Here is a 17,846-nt window from a genome sequence, read left to right on the forward strand (position 1 = left end):
TTATGACCTAGGATGTGATCTATTCTGGAGAATGTTCCATGGGCACTAGAGAAGAATGTGTATTCCGTTGCTTTGGGATGGAATGTTCTGAATATGTCTGTGAAGTCCATTTGGTCCAGTGTGTCATTTAAAGTCTTTATTTCCTTGTTGATCTTTTGCTTAGACGATCTGTCCATTTCAGTGAGGGGGGTGTTAAAGTCCCCCACTATTATTGTATTGTTGTCGATGTGTTTCTTTGCTTTTGTTATTAATTGGCTTATATAATTGGCTGCTCCCATGTTAGGGGCATAGATATTTACAATTGTTAGATCTTCTTGTTGGATAGACCCTTTAAGTAGGATATAGTGTCCTTCCTCATCTCTTATTACAGTCTTTGGTTTAAAATCTAATTTGTTTGATATAAGGATTGCCACCCCAGCTTTCTTTTGGTGTCCATTAGCATGGTAAATGGTTTTCCACCCCCTCACTTTCAATCTGGGGGTGTCTTTGGGTCTAAAATGAGTCTCTTGCAGACAGCATATCGATGGGTCTTGTTTTTTAATCCAATCTGATAGCCTGTGTCTTTTGATTGGGGCATTTAGCCCATTTACATTCAGGGTAACTATTGAAAGATAGGAGTTCAGTGCCATTGTATTGCCTGTAAAGTGACTGTTACTGTATATTGTTTGTGTTCCTTTCTGGTCTATGTTGCTTTTAGGCTCTCTCTTTGCTTAGAGGGCCCCTTTCAATATTTGTTGTAGGGCTGGTTTCGTGTTTGCAAATTCCTTTAGTTTTTGTTTGTCCTGGAAGCTTTTTATCTCTCCTTCAATTTTCAATGACAGCCTAGCTGGATATAGTATTCTTGGCTGCATATTTTTCTCATTTAGTGCTCTGAATATGTCCTGCCAGTCCTTTCTGGCCTGCCAGGTCTCTGTGGATAAGTCTGTTGCCAATCTAATGTTTCTACCATTGTAGGTTACATATCTCTTCTCCCGAGCTGCTTTCAGGATTTTCTCTTTGTCTCTGAGACTCGTAAGTTTTACTATTAGATGTCGGGGTGTTGACCTATTTTTATTGATTTTGAGAGGGGTTCTCTGTGCTTCCTGGATTTTGATGCCTGTTTCCTTCCCCAAATTAGGGAAGTTCTCTGCTATAATTTGCTCCATTATACCTTCTGCACCTCTCTCTCTTTCTTCTTCTTCTGGGATCCCAATTATTCTAATGTTGTTTCGTCTTATGGTATCGTTTATCTCTCGAATTCTGCCCTCGTGATCCAGTAGTTGTTTATCTCTCTTTTTCTCAGCTTCTTTATTTTCCATCATTTGGTCTTCTATCTCACTGATTCTTTCTTCTGCCTCATTTATCCTAGCAGTTAGCGCCCCCATATTTGATTGCACCTCATTAATAGCCTTTTTGATTTCTACTTGGTTCGATTTTAGTTCTTTTACTTCTCCAGAAAGGGTTTCTCTAATAACTTCCATGTTTTTTTCAAGCCCAGCTAGTATCTTTAAAGTGATGATTCTGAACTCTAGATCTGACATCGTACTAATGTCCGTATTGAGTAGGTCCCTGGCAGTCGGTACTACCTCTTGTTCTTTTTGTTGAGGTGATTTTTTCCGTCTTGTCATTTTGTGCAGAGGAGAATAGATTAATGAGAGAACAAAATGCTAGCAGGGTAACAACGTCCCCAGAAAATATACTCTAAACAAATCAGAAAAGACCTGAAGCAGTGGGAAAAGAAAGGGAAAGAGAGAAAAAAGAAAAGGAAAGAAAAAAAGAAAAAAGAAAAAGATAAAGATAAAAACAAATAAAAGCAGAACAAAACAAAACAAAACAAAAACAGAATGTGATCAAATATGATCAGGCTGGATTATAGATCAGTGCCACACACTAGATTTTGGGTGTATTTTGGTCTGTTAAAAGAAAGTCCCTCCCAAAATTTTAAAGAAAGAAAAACTTATATATGTACAAAAATAAGGGTTGATATGATGAAGGGATGGAATATGACTGTAAAGATGGAAATTATAAAAAATTTTAAAAAAGGATTTGATAAGTTGTTTGAAAAAAGAAAGAAGAGGATTAAAAAAAAAAAAAAGAAAGAAAAAAGGGAGAGAATGTGATCAGGCAGGGGAGTAGAAAAAAACCATACACTAGAGATTTAGAGTATATTTTGATCTGTTAGAAGAAACTATCTCAAGATTTTAAAGAGAGAACAACTTATATATATATGCCAAAAATACGGGTAACTACTATGAAGGGATAGAATATGACTTTAAAAATGAAAAATAAAAATGTTTTTTTTTAAAAAAGGGATTGATAAGATGTTGGTTGAAAAAGGGAAAAAGAAAAATTCAAAAAAAAAGAAAAAAGGAAAAAAGAAAAAAAGACAGTTAAAAAAAATAATTAACTTTGAAAGACTAAAGAATCATGGTAAAAAAGCCATGAATTCTATGTGCAGTGTTCCCCTAGCGCTGGAGTTCTGCCGTTCTCATTGATCGGTAAACTTGGTCTTGGCTGGCTGTTCTTGCTGATCTTCTGGGGGAGGGGCCTGTTGCCGTGGTTCCCAAATGTCTTTGCCGGAGGCAAAATTGCCCCGCCCTTGCCGGTCTGGGCTAAGTAATCTGCTCGAGTTTGCTCTCCGGAGCTTTTGTTCCCTGCAAGCTCTCCGTACAGCTTTGGAGGCGGAGAGTGAAAATGGTGGCCTCCCAGTCTCCGCCCCGGCGGAGCCGAGAACTCGGGGTCCCGCTCCTCAGCGAGCCCCCAGAGAAAAGCCGTCAGTCACTCCCGTCTCCCCGTTCTCTGGCCGCACTCCGCGCTCACCCGGCCTGTGACCGCGCCTTTCTATCTGGCACCCGACCCCGGGTGGAGTCTCCAAACCCAGCAGATCCCTGCGGTGCACTCCCGCACCTCTCCTCCCGGGGGAAGAAGGTGAGTCTCCCCGGATCTGCCACTTGTTGGGTCCCTGCTGGAGGAGCTGTGGCCCGACTGTGCCGCGGATCACGGTTTATGGCAACCCCGAGCTGAGAGCCCGCGCCTGGGCTCCGTCTCTGCAGCCGGCTTCCCTGCTCCGATACCTGGGAGCTCTGCCGCACTCAGGCACCCCCGGTCTTTCTGTGACCCCGAGGGTCCTGAGACCACACTGACCCACGAGGGTTCCACCCCCCACTTCGCCACCAGAGTGATGTCCCTCGGCAGAGCAGACTTCTAAAAGTTCCGATTTTGTGCTCTGCTGCTCTATCACTTGCCAGAAGCGGCCGACGGAGGCCCCTCCCCCGCCGTCTATCCTCCCGAATATCGCCTCGGATTCACTTCTCCGCACGTCCTACCTTCCAAAAAGTGGTCGCTTTTCTGTTCAGAGAGTTGTTGCTCTTCTTTTCTTTGATCTCCTGTTGAGTTTGTAGGTGTTCAGAATGGTTTGATCCCTATCCAGCTGAATTCCTGAGAGGAGACGAAATCCAGGTCTCCTACTCCTCCGCCATCTTGCTCCGCCCCCCTGCCATTTGTGTAATAAAAAGTAAAAGCTCATAATTTCTTAGGCAAGTCAAAGCTCTCCTTGGAGAAAATCACTTCTCCAGCAGCCCACTCTGTGGCAGATGTGTGTATCTGCGTACCTTACCTCTTTCAGAATTGGGAGGTAAGGGTTTGTATCCTTGTTGCTCCTCAAAGCCTCTTCCAGGCCATTTTGTCTCTAACTTGTTAAAAACAAGGTGAGACCCACACTATTTGGCCGTCACCCTCTCTCACTCCTGCTTGCTGTCAGACACAGACATCAGGCTCCCAGTCCCTCTTCTCATTCATCAGAGGACTGGCACCTGGTTCAGGTTCCATCTGTACCCCAAGTCCCGCCACCACCCTAGGTTAATAATCACCAGTGCCATGGTCTCTGAGATTTTTTAGTCTCCCCACCATTAATGATTCTCCAATACTCTGCCTCTGCCATCACATCTGTAATACGTCCAGACACGTCCTTCTTCGACTCAGTCACCGTCTATTAGGTTCCTAACGGCTCAGTACTTGGCCGTGTTCTCTTCTCACTTCATGCTCTCGTTCCAGGCAATTGCTTCAAATACCACCAATTCACAAATGACTCATGATATTTTAACCAGGCAATCATCTCCTCTAAAACAACATACCCACACACCCAGCCACCTACTTGACATCTCCTCTTAGACATTTGACAAGCACTTCAAACCCAAAATACCCACATGTGAACTCAAGAGGTGTCCCTGTCCGCACTTGGTCTTCTTCTACTGTTTTCTCTGTCAATGAAGGGGCACCGTCTATCTGGTTATGTGAACCAGAAACTCAGCAGTTATGTTTGAAATAGCTCTCTCCACTCACCCACATGTAACCCATCAGCAAGGACTGCCAAATTTACATCCTAATTATCTCTAGAATCCATTCACTTGTCTCAAATCTCCACTGCCACCACCTTAATCCAAGCCACCATCATTTCTCAATAAGCTTTACAGCAACGAGTCTCCCTACTAGCTGATCTGCCAATCCATTTTATCCAAAATGCAAATCTGATATCATGACTTCCCCCCTCTCCCTCCATTAAATGCCTCAAAGGGGTTTTAAGATAAAGACAATCTCAACAGGGACTATACAGTCCCCATTTACTCACCAATTTCATTATTTAATTCTCTCCTTTTTATTCCCTGTACTCTAGCCAAAATGCCCTTTCAGTACTTGCCATGCTCTTTCTTACCACAGAGCCTTTGCACATGCTACTCTCCCTGCCTGCGACTCACCTCCCTCCCCTCTTCACCTAGTTAACTCATCTTCATTTTTTAGAGCACAATCACCACTTCCTCAGACAAGACTTTCGTTGACTCCGACTAGGACTTATCCCTTTAATAAACCCCAATCCCACACTAACCCAACTACCCGCTTTCTTGTGCCTGGACCTGAGCTGCCAATTGTTGTTGGAGAAAGTCACTGATGTGCTCTACCTGCCTCAGATGCACCCTTCAAGAAAGTTCCGCCATCTTTTTAGAAGCAGTCATAGCACCATGCACCTCTACTTTGTAGCACTTACCACAATTCTAATTTAACATTTATCTTTATGGCAGCTGCATGATGTCTGCCTCGCCCATTTTATTTTATAAGCTCCACGAAGACAGTCTGCTTTCTCCTCACCAATGTATCCCTAGTGCTTAGCCCCAGTACTTTCCATTGAGTCTGCTCTCAAAATATGACTCTCAAATGGAGACTAAACATTCTTTAAAGTGCGTTACCTTGTAAATCTTCCATCAATTCAAACATCCCAGGATAGTTAACTTGAATTTCATCAGTATCCTATTTAAAAAGAAAAAGGATTATTCATTTGACATTCATCATAAAAGACCCAGATTTGAAAACGGGCCACAGAGATTACCCAGACCAATTTCTCATGGTAAACAGGAATGTTCTTTATAATAATCTTTACAGATGTCATCTGGTTTATGCTTGATATATGAAAATGTCAAACTGCAGAATATTCACTATTCTAAGAGAAATCTTCCTAAAATTACTCCATCAACCCAGTTCCAGTTCTCTCCCTGGGAACAACACAAAACAAGTCTATTTTGTATCTGCAAACCATCACCCTCTTCTTCAAGTCTTTCAACTTTTCCAGGACACTGGAAGTTTTTAGACGGAGAGGTTAGTCTTCTGGACAAAATTTATAGATTTATAGATCCTTACTGAGTTACTATGTACGTTGTCAGAATCAGTCTCTTAAAATGTGGCACCCAGGGGCACCTGGATGGTGCAGTCATTAAGCGTCCGAATCTTGGTTTCAGCTAAGATCGTGATCTCAGGGTAGTCAGACTGAGCCCCACGTTGGGCTCTGTGCTCAATTAGGAGTCTGCTTGGGATTCTCTCCCCCTACCTTCCCTCTCTCTAAAAAAAAAAAAAAAAAAAAAAAAAAAAAGTGGCACCCAATATCAAGCCAAATAGGGTCATCTCCCAAGATGTTTCCAATCTGCTTCTAGTAATGCAGCCATCTGCACTGGCTCACCTGGGAGACAGGCACACTGCTGGCACATACAATTTATTTCTCAAATGGACTTCTGGGCAATTATGTTCCCTTCTTTCTGAAGTCTGATACAAGAGTTTACGGTTGGTACAGTGGCAGGGACTGATGCTCCCCAAATATCCAGGTGCTCCTGATACTTCCAAGTCCCCAAAAGGCATTTCTTCTGGCCTACCACAGCAAAAGGAAAGGAAAGAGCAAGGTAATAAAAAACTAGTGGGGCTTTTCCAGGCCATCCCTTTGGCTGCGGTAACCTCAGAAGATGAAAGGGCCAGGTGGCACAACTATGGGATGGAGATAAGCTGCCCAACCAGCACAGGGCTGTGATGTGATAAAATTCTGTGTTAAGCACATAATCTTTACAGATGTCATCTGGTTTATGCTTGATATATGAAAATGTCAAACTGCAGAATAAATATTCACTATTCTAAGAGAAATCTTCCTAAAGATTCTTAATCTTTAGATCTCTGTAAAAAATTCCCTATATTGGGAATTAGCCCCCAAATACAGGACACATACTTTTTTTCCCCCAAGTTTGGTATCAAAATGCTGCATGTAACTAAACCTTCATCTTATTTGCATTAACCACTTTCGAAGTGTCTAGATCTTTTCGTGTTTTGTAACTTTATCTACGGTGTTCATTATTCCTCCTGATTTTGGACTTTAATGTTGAACAGAATCAAGTATAAAGCCCAAAGAACACTTATCAAAAACATCCATTCTAGAGGTGCCTGGATAGCTCAGTCGGTTAAGTGTCTGCCTTCGGCTCAGGTCATGATCCCAGGGTCCCATCGAGTCCCACGTCAGGCTCCCTGCTCCGCAGGAAGTCTGCTTCTCCCTCTGCCCCTCGCCCCCACTTATTCTCTCTCTCAAATAAATCTTAAAAAAGCCATTCTAATTCCCAGACAAATGCAAAACAAAATGACCACTATTTTTAATCTTAAAGATACAAAACAAAGTATAAGCAAGAGTTGCCATATTCTTATATTGTTGATGGGGCATATAAATTGATGCTACGTTTGGAAAGTCATCTGACCCTATCTGTCAAAATTTCAAGGTACAGATTCTTTGACCCAGCAATTCTGTTGCTAGAAATTGACCTGACAGATGTGCCAAGATTATGTGAAAGAAAATACATTACAGCACTGAAATAGCAACAAAACAACAATAAAAAACCAAAAAACTAGCTGTAAATAATCTAAATGTCCATTAACAGAGAACTGATTAAAGTATATCTACTTAATGAAATACCATACAGCTGTTAGGAAATGTGGTAGATATTGTAGGGGAAGATCTCCAAGATACGCTATTAACTAGGGCGCCTGGGTGGCTCAGTTCGTTAAACGTCTGCCTTCGGCTTAGGTCATGATCCCAGGGTCTTGGGGATCAAGCCCCGCATCAGGCTCCCTGCTCAGCAGGGAGTCTGCTTCCCCCTCTCCCTCTGCTCCTCTCTGTCAAATAAATAAATAAAATCTTAAAAAAAAAAGAAAAAGGTATGCTATTAACTAAAAAAACCCTGAAGAGTGCTTATAAAAGCAACAGAGGGTATATACTGGTGCATATGTAGGTTTAAATGACATAATTGTATAGTGGTCTATGATAAAAATTTGTTTTGAAAGGATATACACACAACAATGGTCATCTTTGGGGAGAGGGACCACGTATCAGAAGTCAGGAGGAGGAGACTTCTTTTCACTTTAGACCTGCTCTGTTTATCTCATTCTATCTATACATTTTTTAAATTTCCTTTTTCTTATTAACATATGCATGACCATGTTGTTTGTATGTGCTCTTTTTAATAAGACCATCTCTGGGTAGTCAATTTCTTCTCTATATTTTTCTACCTTAGGAAACTATTTTTTAAAGAAATCATAAGATTAAAAACAATAGCCATTAAGCAATATCCTTCAAAAACAATCTTTCAATGAAACTAAAAGCACTATCTCCATCTCAATCAAAAGAATACCACAATAGCTTTGTCAAAGTCCTTATTCAAATTAAGATGGACCATATCTGCAGTTTTCTCCTAATATATTATCTGGCAACTCTATTCTAAAAGGAAATGAGCCTCATTCAGAATGCCCACCAACTCTGAAAATAATTCACTAGGAAAGTCATATAAATGTAAACAGGCAAATCTTGAATTCACTTTAAAAATAAAAATCCACTGCAGTATAAAAATGATATACCTAATGTTGTATGCAACATAAACCTGTGTAACTGATTTTATAAGCTTCTGGGATGGGATTTTTTAGAAAATGAATTATGATACAATGTTAATACAGCACATTAGAAACAGTGTATATGTATCAAGGAACAAATTTGTATATATTTATTATTAAATCATTAATTTTTATAAACCACAAAGAAGATTCCACACCAATATTTTTGTACCTTAATGTTTGAGTTATTCAGTTCATTTTTTAAAGAATATAGAAGGTATTTCCATAATAGATTTCCCAACTAACAGAAATGTAGGATTTTAAGTGCTATGTTAGGTTAAACATTTTTAGCAGAAAATTTTAAGATTTTATTTATTTATTGAGCATGCACGTGCTAGCAGGGGGAGGGGGAGAGAGAATCTCAAGCAGATTCTGTGCTGAGTGCAGAGCCCAACGTGGGACTCGATCTCACGACCCTGAGATCCTCACCTGAGCCAAAATCAAGTCAAACACCTAGCCAACTGAGCCACCCAGGGCTCCAGCAGAAATTTTTCTAAAATGCACAGTCCACTTTACAACCATACAAAACCACAAGAAGACACACTTTTGGGGGTCCACAAAGTCAAAACTATTCTTAAAATAATACTAAGATGCTATTTGGCTTTTTCACCTCTCAGTCTCTCATGAGTACACTGAATTTTTCCTAAGTTACATGACATGTGATATTCTCATAGACAGTCTTATGACTGCAGAAGGCATGAGAATTTAGCACTTTTATTATGTCATACGTTAAAGAAATTTGTAAAAATGTAAAGCAATGACATTCTTCTAATTTTTTCTTTTGGAAAATAGTTTCTTTCTTCCCCCACAAAAACTAGATGTTTTATGTTAACACATAATAGGTACACTATTGTTAAGTTTTAAATGTATTAATAAATACTAAAATTCAGTTTCAATTTCTAATTTGGTTAATATTAATGGATATAACCCACATAACAAAAGCTCTCTAAGGTCCTCAATAATTTTAAGTGTGTAGCAAGGTCCTAAAAACAAAATTTTGAGAACCGTGGCTCAAAGGAGAGAACTAAGATTTGGGGGATTAAAGAGGAATGACAAATTGCCAATTTATCTCTACAGTTTAATGTTTACGACCAAAATGTATTTGTGTTATTACTTATATAATTAAAAAACGGTGAAAAATATAGTGATCCCTCTTGTACAATTGCCTGTATTTGCCAGTGTTTGCTTTAATTACAAAGCAGCACCCTCACAAGGCAGAGCTTTCCCCTTTCCAGCTGCCAACAGCCGACTGTTGTTTTGCTGACTCAGGCCATTAGCAGTTTACAAAAGACACAGCTGTGAAATCTTGAGGGCTGCTGTCATTTCCTAGCCTACTGTCTCTTCCCTTCTTGAGGCCCCTTTCCAACTTCAGAGACTCTCATGGACTATGGTCTATGCCCCGTGCTTTCTAGCAAGACAAGGAAGGCCACCCCAACTTAATGGTTTAAAACAGCAGTTTACTTAGCTCAGGATTTTGTGGATTGGGTGGGAGTTTGGGTTGGCCTTAGAAATCTTTTCTTGATTGGTTGACTTTATGAAATATATTCACATTAAATCTCCTTAAATGGGGGCGCCTGGGTGGCTCAGTCGTTAAGCGTCTGCCTTCGGCTCAGGTCATGGTCCCAGGGTCCTGGGATCGAGCCCCGCATCGGGCTCCCTGCTCGGCAGGAAGCCTGCTTCTCCCTCTGACCCTACCCCTGCTTGTGTCCCTTTCTCGCTGTATCTCTCTGTCAAATAAATAAATAAAATCTTTAAAAAAAAAAAAAAAAAAAAATTCTCCGTAAATGGTTATTTCAATCTTAAGCCTATGATCAATGAGAAGCTTTCTTCATCAGGAAATTCCTATTTCCTCTAGAATAGAGATGTGTTTTTAACCTGAGGGGTTTGGAAAATCATAGCAAGTCTACCCAACTGACCTCTGAAGGCAGTAATAAAATCCTTTAGAATGACTGTGCTAATGAAAAGAGCTAGAAGGGGCAACCACTGTCTGTCCAGATGACTCCCTGTTGGAAGCCTTGGATGGCAAAGTACTAGGAGTATGAGGAGGGGGAGAGAGGAAGGCAGGAGCAAATATTTATTGAGCATCTACCATGGTCCTGGCACTTCACACCCTTTATCTTAATACTAGTAGCCACCTGAGGTGAGAAACATTTGAATTTCTCTTAAAAAAATGAATGCTCAGAGACGTGAAGTAAATCTCCCAAATTCCCCTAGCTAGTAAAGGGGCAAGACAAGGAACCAAATTATACCCGTCAGACTCCTATGCCCCGTACCATCACTGTACCGTGCTGACTCCATGTTTCTTCTGACAGCCTATAGGTCCTCTTTCCAGATCTCTCTAGCCCTAATGGTGTATAGCCCCCTTTCCTACATTTTCTACCCTTGACCATAAATGCACATACCTTCATTTCTGCCTCATACAGCACGATTTCAGTTGAGGGCTGGTGGTAGAGGTAGTGCTGTAAATGCTCCCGTACATCCTCTTTTCCCCATTATCTGAACTCTCTCATATTACATATAACTCTGGATTTAAAGATTCTAATGTAGTAGTATGTCTTGGAAAACAATCTCCTTGTTAACTGAGGTTTGGGTTTTTTGAGCTACATATTCAGGTAAGAAATACTAAAAATTTCATGTTCCGACCTTTATCAATCAAGACGTGTTTATACAAACTAAATTTAAAAAGAGAGAAAAACTGTGAAAACCTTTTCATAATACCATCGATACCTACAGATCTCTAATGAGAAGTTGTTTCTGAACTGTGTGATCAATGGGTTAATGAGAATTAATCAACTCTCTTGATAGTTACCACAGTCAGTGTATTAAAGCCAGCTCTCCCAAGCAGATGTCCTAAGTCACTGACAGCAGTGAAAGGAGAAACGTGTGGAGAAAATCCTCCTTCCCTTTCTGTTTCTGCTAACTGTAACGAACACCGAAGTTCATACAGTGTGTCACCTCCAAACATTGCGCCAATAAATACTCCATCTGGTTTTAAAACGTAGTGAATCTGTAATAAATACAAGACAACAAAATTAGTTAAAATTTTATACTAAAAAAAGTTAGGATAAAAAATGTTAAAAGAATAAATATATGCTGTCTAAATCAATATTTTACAATCACAGTTCTTATTTTGTCAAATAATCAGAAAATTTAATAAGTAACACCTAAGGCAACCAAATGTCAGAAAGAAACTGCTGCAGCATATATATTATTTTAAAGATGGACAATAATTCATTGATAGTATTAATACCTATAAAATATGTTATATGTTTTCAACTTTTCTAATAATAGACACAAATTACTTTTATAATGGGAAAAATACTGAAAGAAAAAAATTTAAAGTGTGGTAGGTTGCAAAAAATCACAAACCTCTACTGCGCCCTTTAAATGTCACCCCCATCAAACAACTCCCATTAAAAATTTGAAGTCTACTTCCCCTCTCCCTGAATCTGGGACAGCCTTGTGACCTGCTGTGGCAGTATGCCAGTGTCACAGAGAAGTCTGAAATGGCCTTCCACGAGTCCCTGTGCTGCCACCATGCTGTGGACAAGCCTGAGCCAGCCCAGTGAGGGGTGAGACACCTGAGGAGCAGAGATCACTCAGACACCCCAGCTAAGGCCATTCTTGAGAGGCCAGCTTCAAGACAGTCTAGCAGCAGATCACAGACACTGGCTTTGTGAGCCAAGCCAGAGCCAGAAGGATTTCCTATCTAAGGCCAACCCAAACTCCCACCCAATCCACAAAATCCTGAGCTAAGTAAACTGCTGTTTTAAACCATTAAGTTGGGGTGGCTTTTTAGCAGAAAAAGCTAATTTATACAGAAATTATTGTGATTCACAAGATTAACCTAGTCAAACATTAGTTTCCTTGAAGGAGAAGTAACTAACTTATTTTCCAACTTTAAAACGAAAGCAATTTTTAATTGATAACTCAAGCAAAACAGTGCCTGTAATGGCTTCCAGAATCACAAATGTTTACTCACTGACTCTCTTAGAACCACCATCTGGAAGTAGATTTGATGGACCATTCTCAACAATAAGGAACATTACAGGAGAAGGTAGATTCTGAAGTAAACCCCAAATCATAGTAGGCTCTCTCATCAAAGTATCCATCCTAAATTTATATTTAATAAATTATGAAGCAATTACAAAACAGTATATAAGCAAACTATAAAATCTTCACTTTCTTCCCTTCTGCCCCTTTAGTGTTGCTTCCTTCCCTTGTCACCAAACTGTAATATAGCAGGGATCTAAAATTCAGTCCTCAGCTCTCTGCAGCTTCTTTCTACCTCAGAGGGGCTTATCGATTCCCATGGATTTCACAAGGATGATTTCCAATCACTATCTTTAGCCTGGACATCTTCCCAGAACTCTAAACTCATTTTCATCTGCCTGTGCCATGGATATTTGTCTCTTGGCAAACTCACCCTCCCAACACAACCAACACACACACACACTTATTCTCAAACCCACTCCCCTCTCCAATTGCCATATTTCTGTCAAGTACCATTTTCCATTCCCTTTATCTGATCATTACCATTCTTTCCCCTGCTTTTACTAAATATTCTCTCAGGCATCCAGACTCAAAACTTTAAGATGAGCTTGGACTCCTCCCTGTCTCTGATCTTCAGATCTAACCAGCCACCAAACTGTTGATTCTTCCTTTACAGAGTCCCAAATACTCTCTCTTCCTGTTAACTCCTGGCACTGTCACCTAGCTTCAGTTTCTCTCATGCTTGGATGATGGAAGCAGTCTCTTTAATTGAACCAAAACTTCTGGCATCAGTTTTCCAAGTAGCAAAATGAAGACATCTTACAGAGTTATTTATTTAATGCACATATAAAGCAGGGCACAGTGATTGGCAAACAGTGTGTGCTTAAGATATGGTAGTTATCCTGCCTGCCGGCCTTTTAAACATGTCACTTTCCTCTTCAAAATCCTCCACAGCAGCTCTGAATTGCATAAAGAATGAACTCTAAATTCCTTAATCTGTTACCCAAATCTTCCTAAATCTGGTCCCAAGATACTTTATCTCCCAGTACTATACTAATCTCCAAAGAGGCTTCCTCTCTGTCCCTTCATGCTTCTGAGGCTCTCATATCTCCCACCTATCCTGTGATTCTGCCTTCCCACCCCAAATCTGACCTATTCTCTAAGGCCCTGCTAAAGTAATTCCCTGTTCTTGAAGCTCTCCTAGGCTACTCCAAGCCACCGTGATCTCCTTCCCTCTTCTGAACACAGTGCTTTTTACCTACTCTTCACCAGTTCATTGATAAATGCTACCCAACAAACATACCTCACACTCTCTAATTATAAGGCACAGGGAAGATACAAATATGAACCAATAGGTTCCTACCCACACAAAATTTATAGGCAATTAAGAAAAGGGACCCACACAGAAAATGTCTTTTATCAATGTGATGTTAATATCATTTTGTCCAAATCATTTTGTATAACTTTTCATAAATATTTAAAACATCTCCATAATTAGATTTCTTGAATTCCTAGGCAAGGGAGTCACTCAATGTACTTCTTAATATGCCAAAGGGCACCAAGTGTATCTGGCCCACAGAAGATAATAAATACTTGATTTGCTTTCATTTCCAACTATCAGAAGTATAAAATGGAAAATATTTGGAAGATTCTGATAAAAACAGAAATATTTAGAAGTTTCTAATAATAAAATAATACAGGCTATTAGAGAATTTCTTACCTGTTCAAGCGCTCTAGGAAGGTCATTCACCCAGTGTAAACTAGAATATTAATAACATTTTGGTTTTAGCTTAATTCATATAATTAGTATAATTATCATTCATATAAAGAAAAGCCATCAAAAAGGTATTAATTTTGAAGTCTAAAATTGCATATCAAAATTCACTGATTGTTTTCATACAAGTTTTAAAGCAAAAAATATTCCTGGGGAAAACCTTCCTTCTGTGACATGAGAAAATGTTACAGTACTATAAATACTATATAGTATTTAGAACTTAATTTAGGAAATCTCTTGCATTTTTTTTTGCCTCTACTCACCCCCTACCAGTGCATGGTGATATGTGATGGCAAGAATCATAGTCTCTGTAAAGTTTGGTCATACTCTCCTGACAGAGGTGGCATCCTCCTATGCTGACTTCCAGGATAGCACTGAATACCCATTTCAAACCATACTGTTAAGCTCACATTTATCTTTCATGATGCTTTCTAACAATTATTAGATACATTAGAAATTAAGAAGGTCATATCACAAGCTCTATCATACTTATGGGGAAACTGAAAGCAACAGAATTAGGTACTTGCAAACAGAAAGCAGAAAAGCTAAAACTCACATTCTAACTCCCCGCCCGGGGCTCTTTCCCTTAGACCAACATTCTCTGTAATGTTTTTCATTTCATGATAGAATGTGAATAATTTTCTAAATTTGCCCAGCATACCTTAAAAAGTATGGAAGAAATTACAAACTCACTGAAGGAAACAGCTAAAGTGCAACTGTTTGGGAATGAGGCATTCCTGGGATATAGGCCTTTCAGTGCTAACACTAGCAAAGTCTTGGGTGAACCACAGTGACTGGTCACCCTAAAAACAGCGACCAAAGGGCTGAGCTGACATGAAGAGCATTTTGAATCTTTGAAAGAAAATCTGACTATAAAACAAGATAGGGGAAATAAAGTTACACACAGACTTTTATTTTTCCCTATTAGATGCTGAGTTCTTTGAGGACGGGATGCCTGTCTGCATTCATGTTTCTATTTCCCCAAAGCATCTAGCTCAGAGCCTCGTGTATTATAATCTATTCAATAAACATTTATATGTTTGTGTAATCAATGTGCAGGGACATGGTAGGAAGCACAAATGGGAAAATATAACCTTAAGGACCATATTTCTGTGTGGGAGAAAAACTGAAGTTGAAGGAACTACTAGCTTTTCCTTACTTGCCAGACTGAGTTTATAAGAGTGCTCTAATATTTGAATGTTGGAGCCAGTATACTCTTTCCAACTCCTGCCCTCATCAATATGGATACTAAGTTATGTATACTGGGGAGGAAAACCCCTGTATCACAGATGAGCTTTAGCAAATTGAAAAAAAGTTGGGGAGAAAAAAGTTAAGGTACTATATATCATATCATCTCCACTAGGGAGCATATAATTCGTAATTCTTTACCAGAGAAATCTTACAGTTTATAAACTAAGAAAACTGGTTTGTGACTTTAAAAAAGTTATTAAGAATTTACTCCATTATCTATTTTCTTTACCCAATAATATTAAAACTGTATACCGTAAGTTATTTATAACATACATTTTTAAGAAGTACAAATGGATTACCAACCTTAAACTGCTAACCACCAGGTCAAATGTATTTTCTCTGAAGGGAAGGAACTCTTCATCAGCTAAAACACTAACAGTAGGAATTTCCATTTCTAAGATATTTTTCTAGTGGTTAAAAAAATAAAAGTTCAAAATACATTCAGAGAAAATCTGTTACTAATGCAATCATTGTTAAATTTAGTCAATGTTATATTTACTTGGCAGTTTCTATCCCTACCAAAAAAAAAAAAAAAAACCCCAAACAAACAAAAAAAAACCAAAACAGCCACAGAGAAGCTCAAGAAGTGTTTCTTAAATGAGAACTAAGACCAGCCACAAAAACTGGCTAATGGTTTGGAAAAATATAAATAGGATACCCATCTCACACCAAAACAAATCTCAGAAAGCTGAAAGTTTCAGTGGAATAACTGAAGCCATAAAAGTACTAGATGAAATTATGGGTAAACATTTTTATACTCTTAAGATGGTAACACTTTAAGCAAACATGACTCAAAAGCCAGGAACTGTAAACGAAAAGACTGATCTATGTGATGATAAATTAATCAAAAACTTCTAAAAACCCATAAACAACGTAAACAACACACTTTGGAAAATATTTACAACATAGATGATGAAATTAATATCCCTAAAAAAACAAACTCTTAAAACTACCCAGAGGAAGCACACACTAAGGCAACAGTGCAGGTATAGGCACATCACAAAATTACTTACAAATTCACAAATTAAGAAATACCAAAAGCCCAAAGACATCAATAGCTACTTGGCTGCATTCAAAGTGCAAATAAAACTATCAGTAAGATTCTACTTTCTGCCTATCAAACCGACAAAGACAGAAAAAATGGCCCAGTCCCGCCAAAGAAGAGAAAAAGTGCTTTCATATAATATTATTCTTTCTTTTTTTTTTAAATTTTATTTTATTATGTTATGTTAGTCACCATACAATACATCATTATTTTTTGAGGTAGTGATCCACGATTCATTGTTTTCGTATAACACCCAGTGCTCCTAACAGTAGTCTGATGTATAGGAATTTATTTCCAGGGAGAAAAATAAATCAAATGTACCAAGTTGCTTTATATAAGGATGTTCTTCACAGTGCTGGTTATTAAGAAACTAGAAATAGAACTGTCCTTCAATAGAAATTTAGCCAAATACACCATGGAATATTCTTATATTGGAATACGATACAGCCTTTTAAAAAGGTGGAATTTGTGTGTACATATATCATTCATTGATATAAAAGAATGATACCCTGTGAAAAACATGGCATGTTACCATTATTACCATTTGTATAAAATTATATGTTGGGAGACAGTTCTACATCTGCAAAGGTGGAGATCAAAATGTCACCCGTGGTTGCCCCTGAATGGTGGAACCAGGGATGATATTTTCTTTCCCCTTTACATTTCCTGTACTGTTTAATTCTTTATATGTGTTATACATAATCAGAAAAAAAAAAAAGCTATTTTCATTTTGAAGGAAATAAAAATAAAATCTAAAAATAAAACCAAGAGATAAGAAATCAATAGTGTTATAGAGCCACCTACCAAAGCATTTTCTGCAATGTCTACTTGGAAAAACTTTCCAACAGTTTCCTGCAATGGAATAAAGTTAATCAGATAATACAAAACAAACAAAAACCCACTAACAAAACAAAATAATTGTTGAAACTGCTAAACGAGAAAGTGGCAATCATAGAGTTATTTTCAGCTTTGTAAGGGTATTTTTCTGCATTAAAACCAGTATGGTAAACAATTAGCTATAATAACATATAGTAAGTTACACAGACTTAAATATATGCAACCATGCCTATATTTAACACATTTAACTATATTTAATAAAATACACAACATAGGTGTGAGTAATCAACCTCTTTAGTTCACTCCACTGGAATAAGGCTTACGTGTTAACTTTTCCATAGCACAACATGCTGAGAGCTAGTCCCCATTCCTGGGCCACAAAAGACTTGGATAGTTTTCCTACCTTTCAGCCGTTCATTCAAAGAGTTTACAAAAGAAAGACTTAATAAACACAGACACTTGGGGAGAAGGGGAGCTCACTGGTTTGATTTTCCCTGTTTCGTCTCTTCTTTCTTCCTTCCAAGAGCACTGCACCATTTCTTTCCCAGATTAACACCTTCCACTATGCTCTTTTCTCCAGGATTCCGCTCCGCCCATCACCATCTCTATTAATCTTCCATCTCTGTATTCTGTGTCTCTTTCCCTTACCTTGAAACAGGCATAAGCCTCCCAATCTCCCCTCACCTCTAACTACCTTCCAGTTCTGTTTGCAATCTACAACTCCAG

The 17,846-nt window shown here is 38.8% G+C and overlaps 1 protein-coding gene across 6 annotated transcripts in view; it reads right to left on the reverse strand.

The window, feature by feature from the left end:
• The window catches only part of NDUFAF5 (NADH:ubiquinone oxidoreductase complex assembly factor 5), a 34,948-nt gene that overhangs the window by 10,474 nt on the left and 6,628 nt on the right, over positions 1 to 17,846 (reverse strand). For 5 of the 6 annotated variants that reach the window (XR_013441941.1, XR_013441942.1, XM_078056919.1 and 2 more), the window contains 5 exons: positions 17,088 to 17,135; positions 15,542 to 15,645; positions 13,934 to 13,973; positions 11,030 to 11,227; positions 5,220 to 5,280 (listed from right to left, as the gene is read on the reverse strand). Coding sequence is in view for 4 of the 6 variants with exons in the window: in XM_078056919.1 (XP_077913045.1) it covers positions 5,220 to 5,280; positions 11,030 to 11,227; positions 13,934 to 13,973; positions 15,542 to 15,645; positions 17,088 to 17,135 (451 nt within the window). In the remaining 2 variants the exon portion in view is untranslated. The remainder of the gene's footprint in view (positions 1 to 5,219; positions 5,281 to 11,029; positions 11,228 to 13,933; positions 13,974 to 15,541; positions 15,646 to 17,087; positions 17,136 to 17,846) is intronic. The other variant, XM_078056920.1, reaches the window with a different exon arrangement.

This window comes from Halichoerus grypus, chromosome 10 (assembly GCF_964656455.1).
Source record: "Halichoerus grypus chromosome 10, mHalGry1.hap1.1, whole genome shotgun sequence".
NCBI classification, from domain to species: Eukaryota; Metazoa; Chordata; class Mammalia; order Carnivora; family Phocidae; genus Halichoerus; species Halichoerus grypus.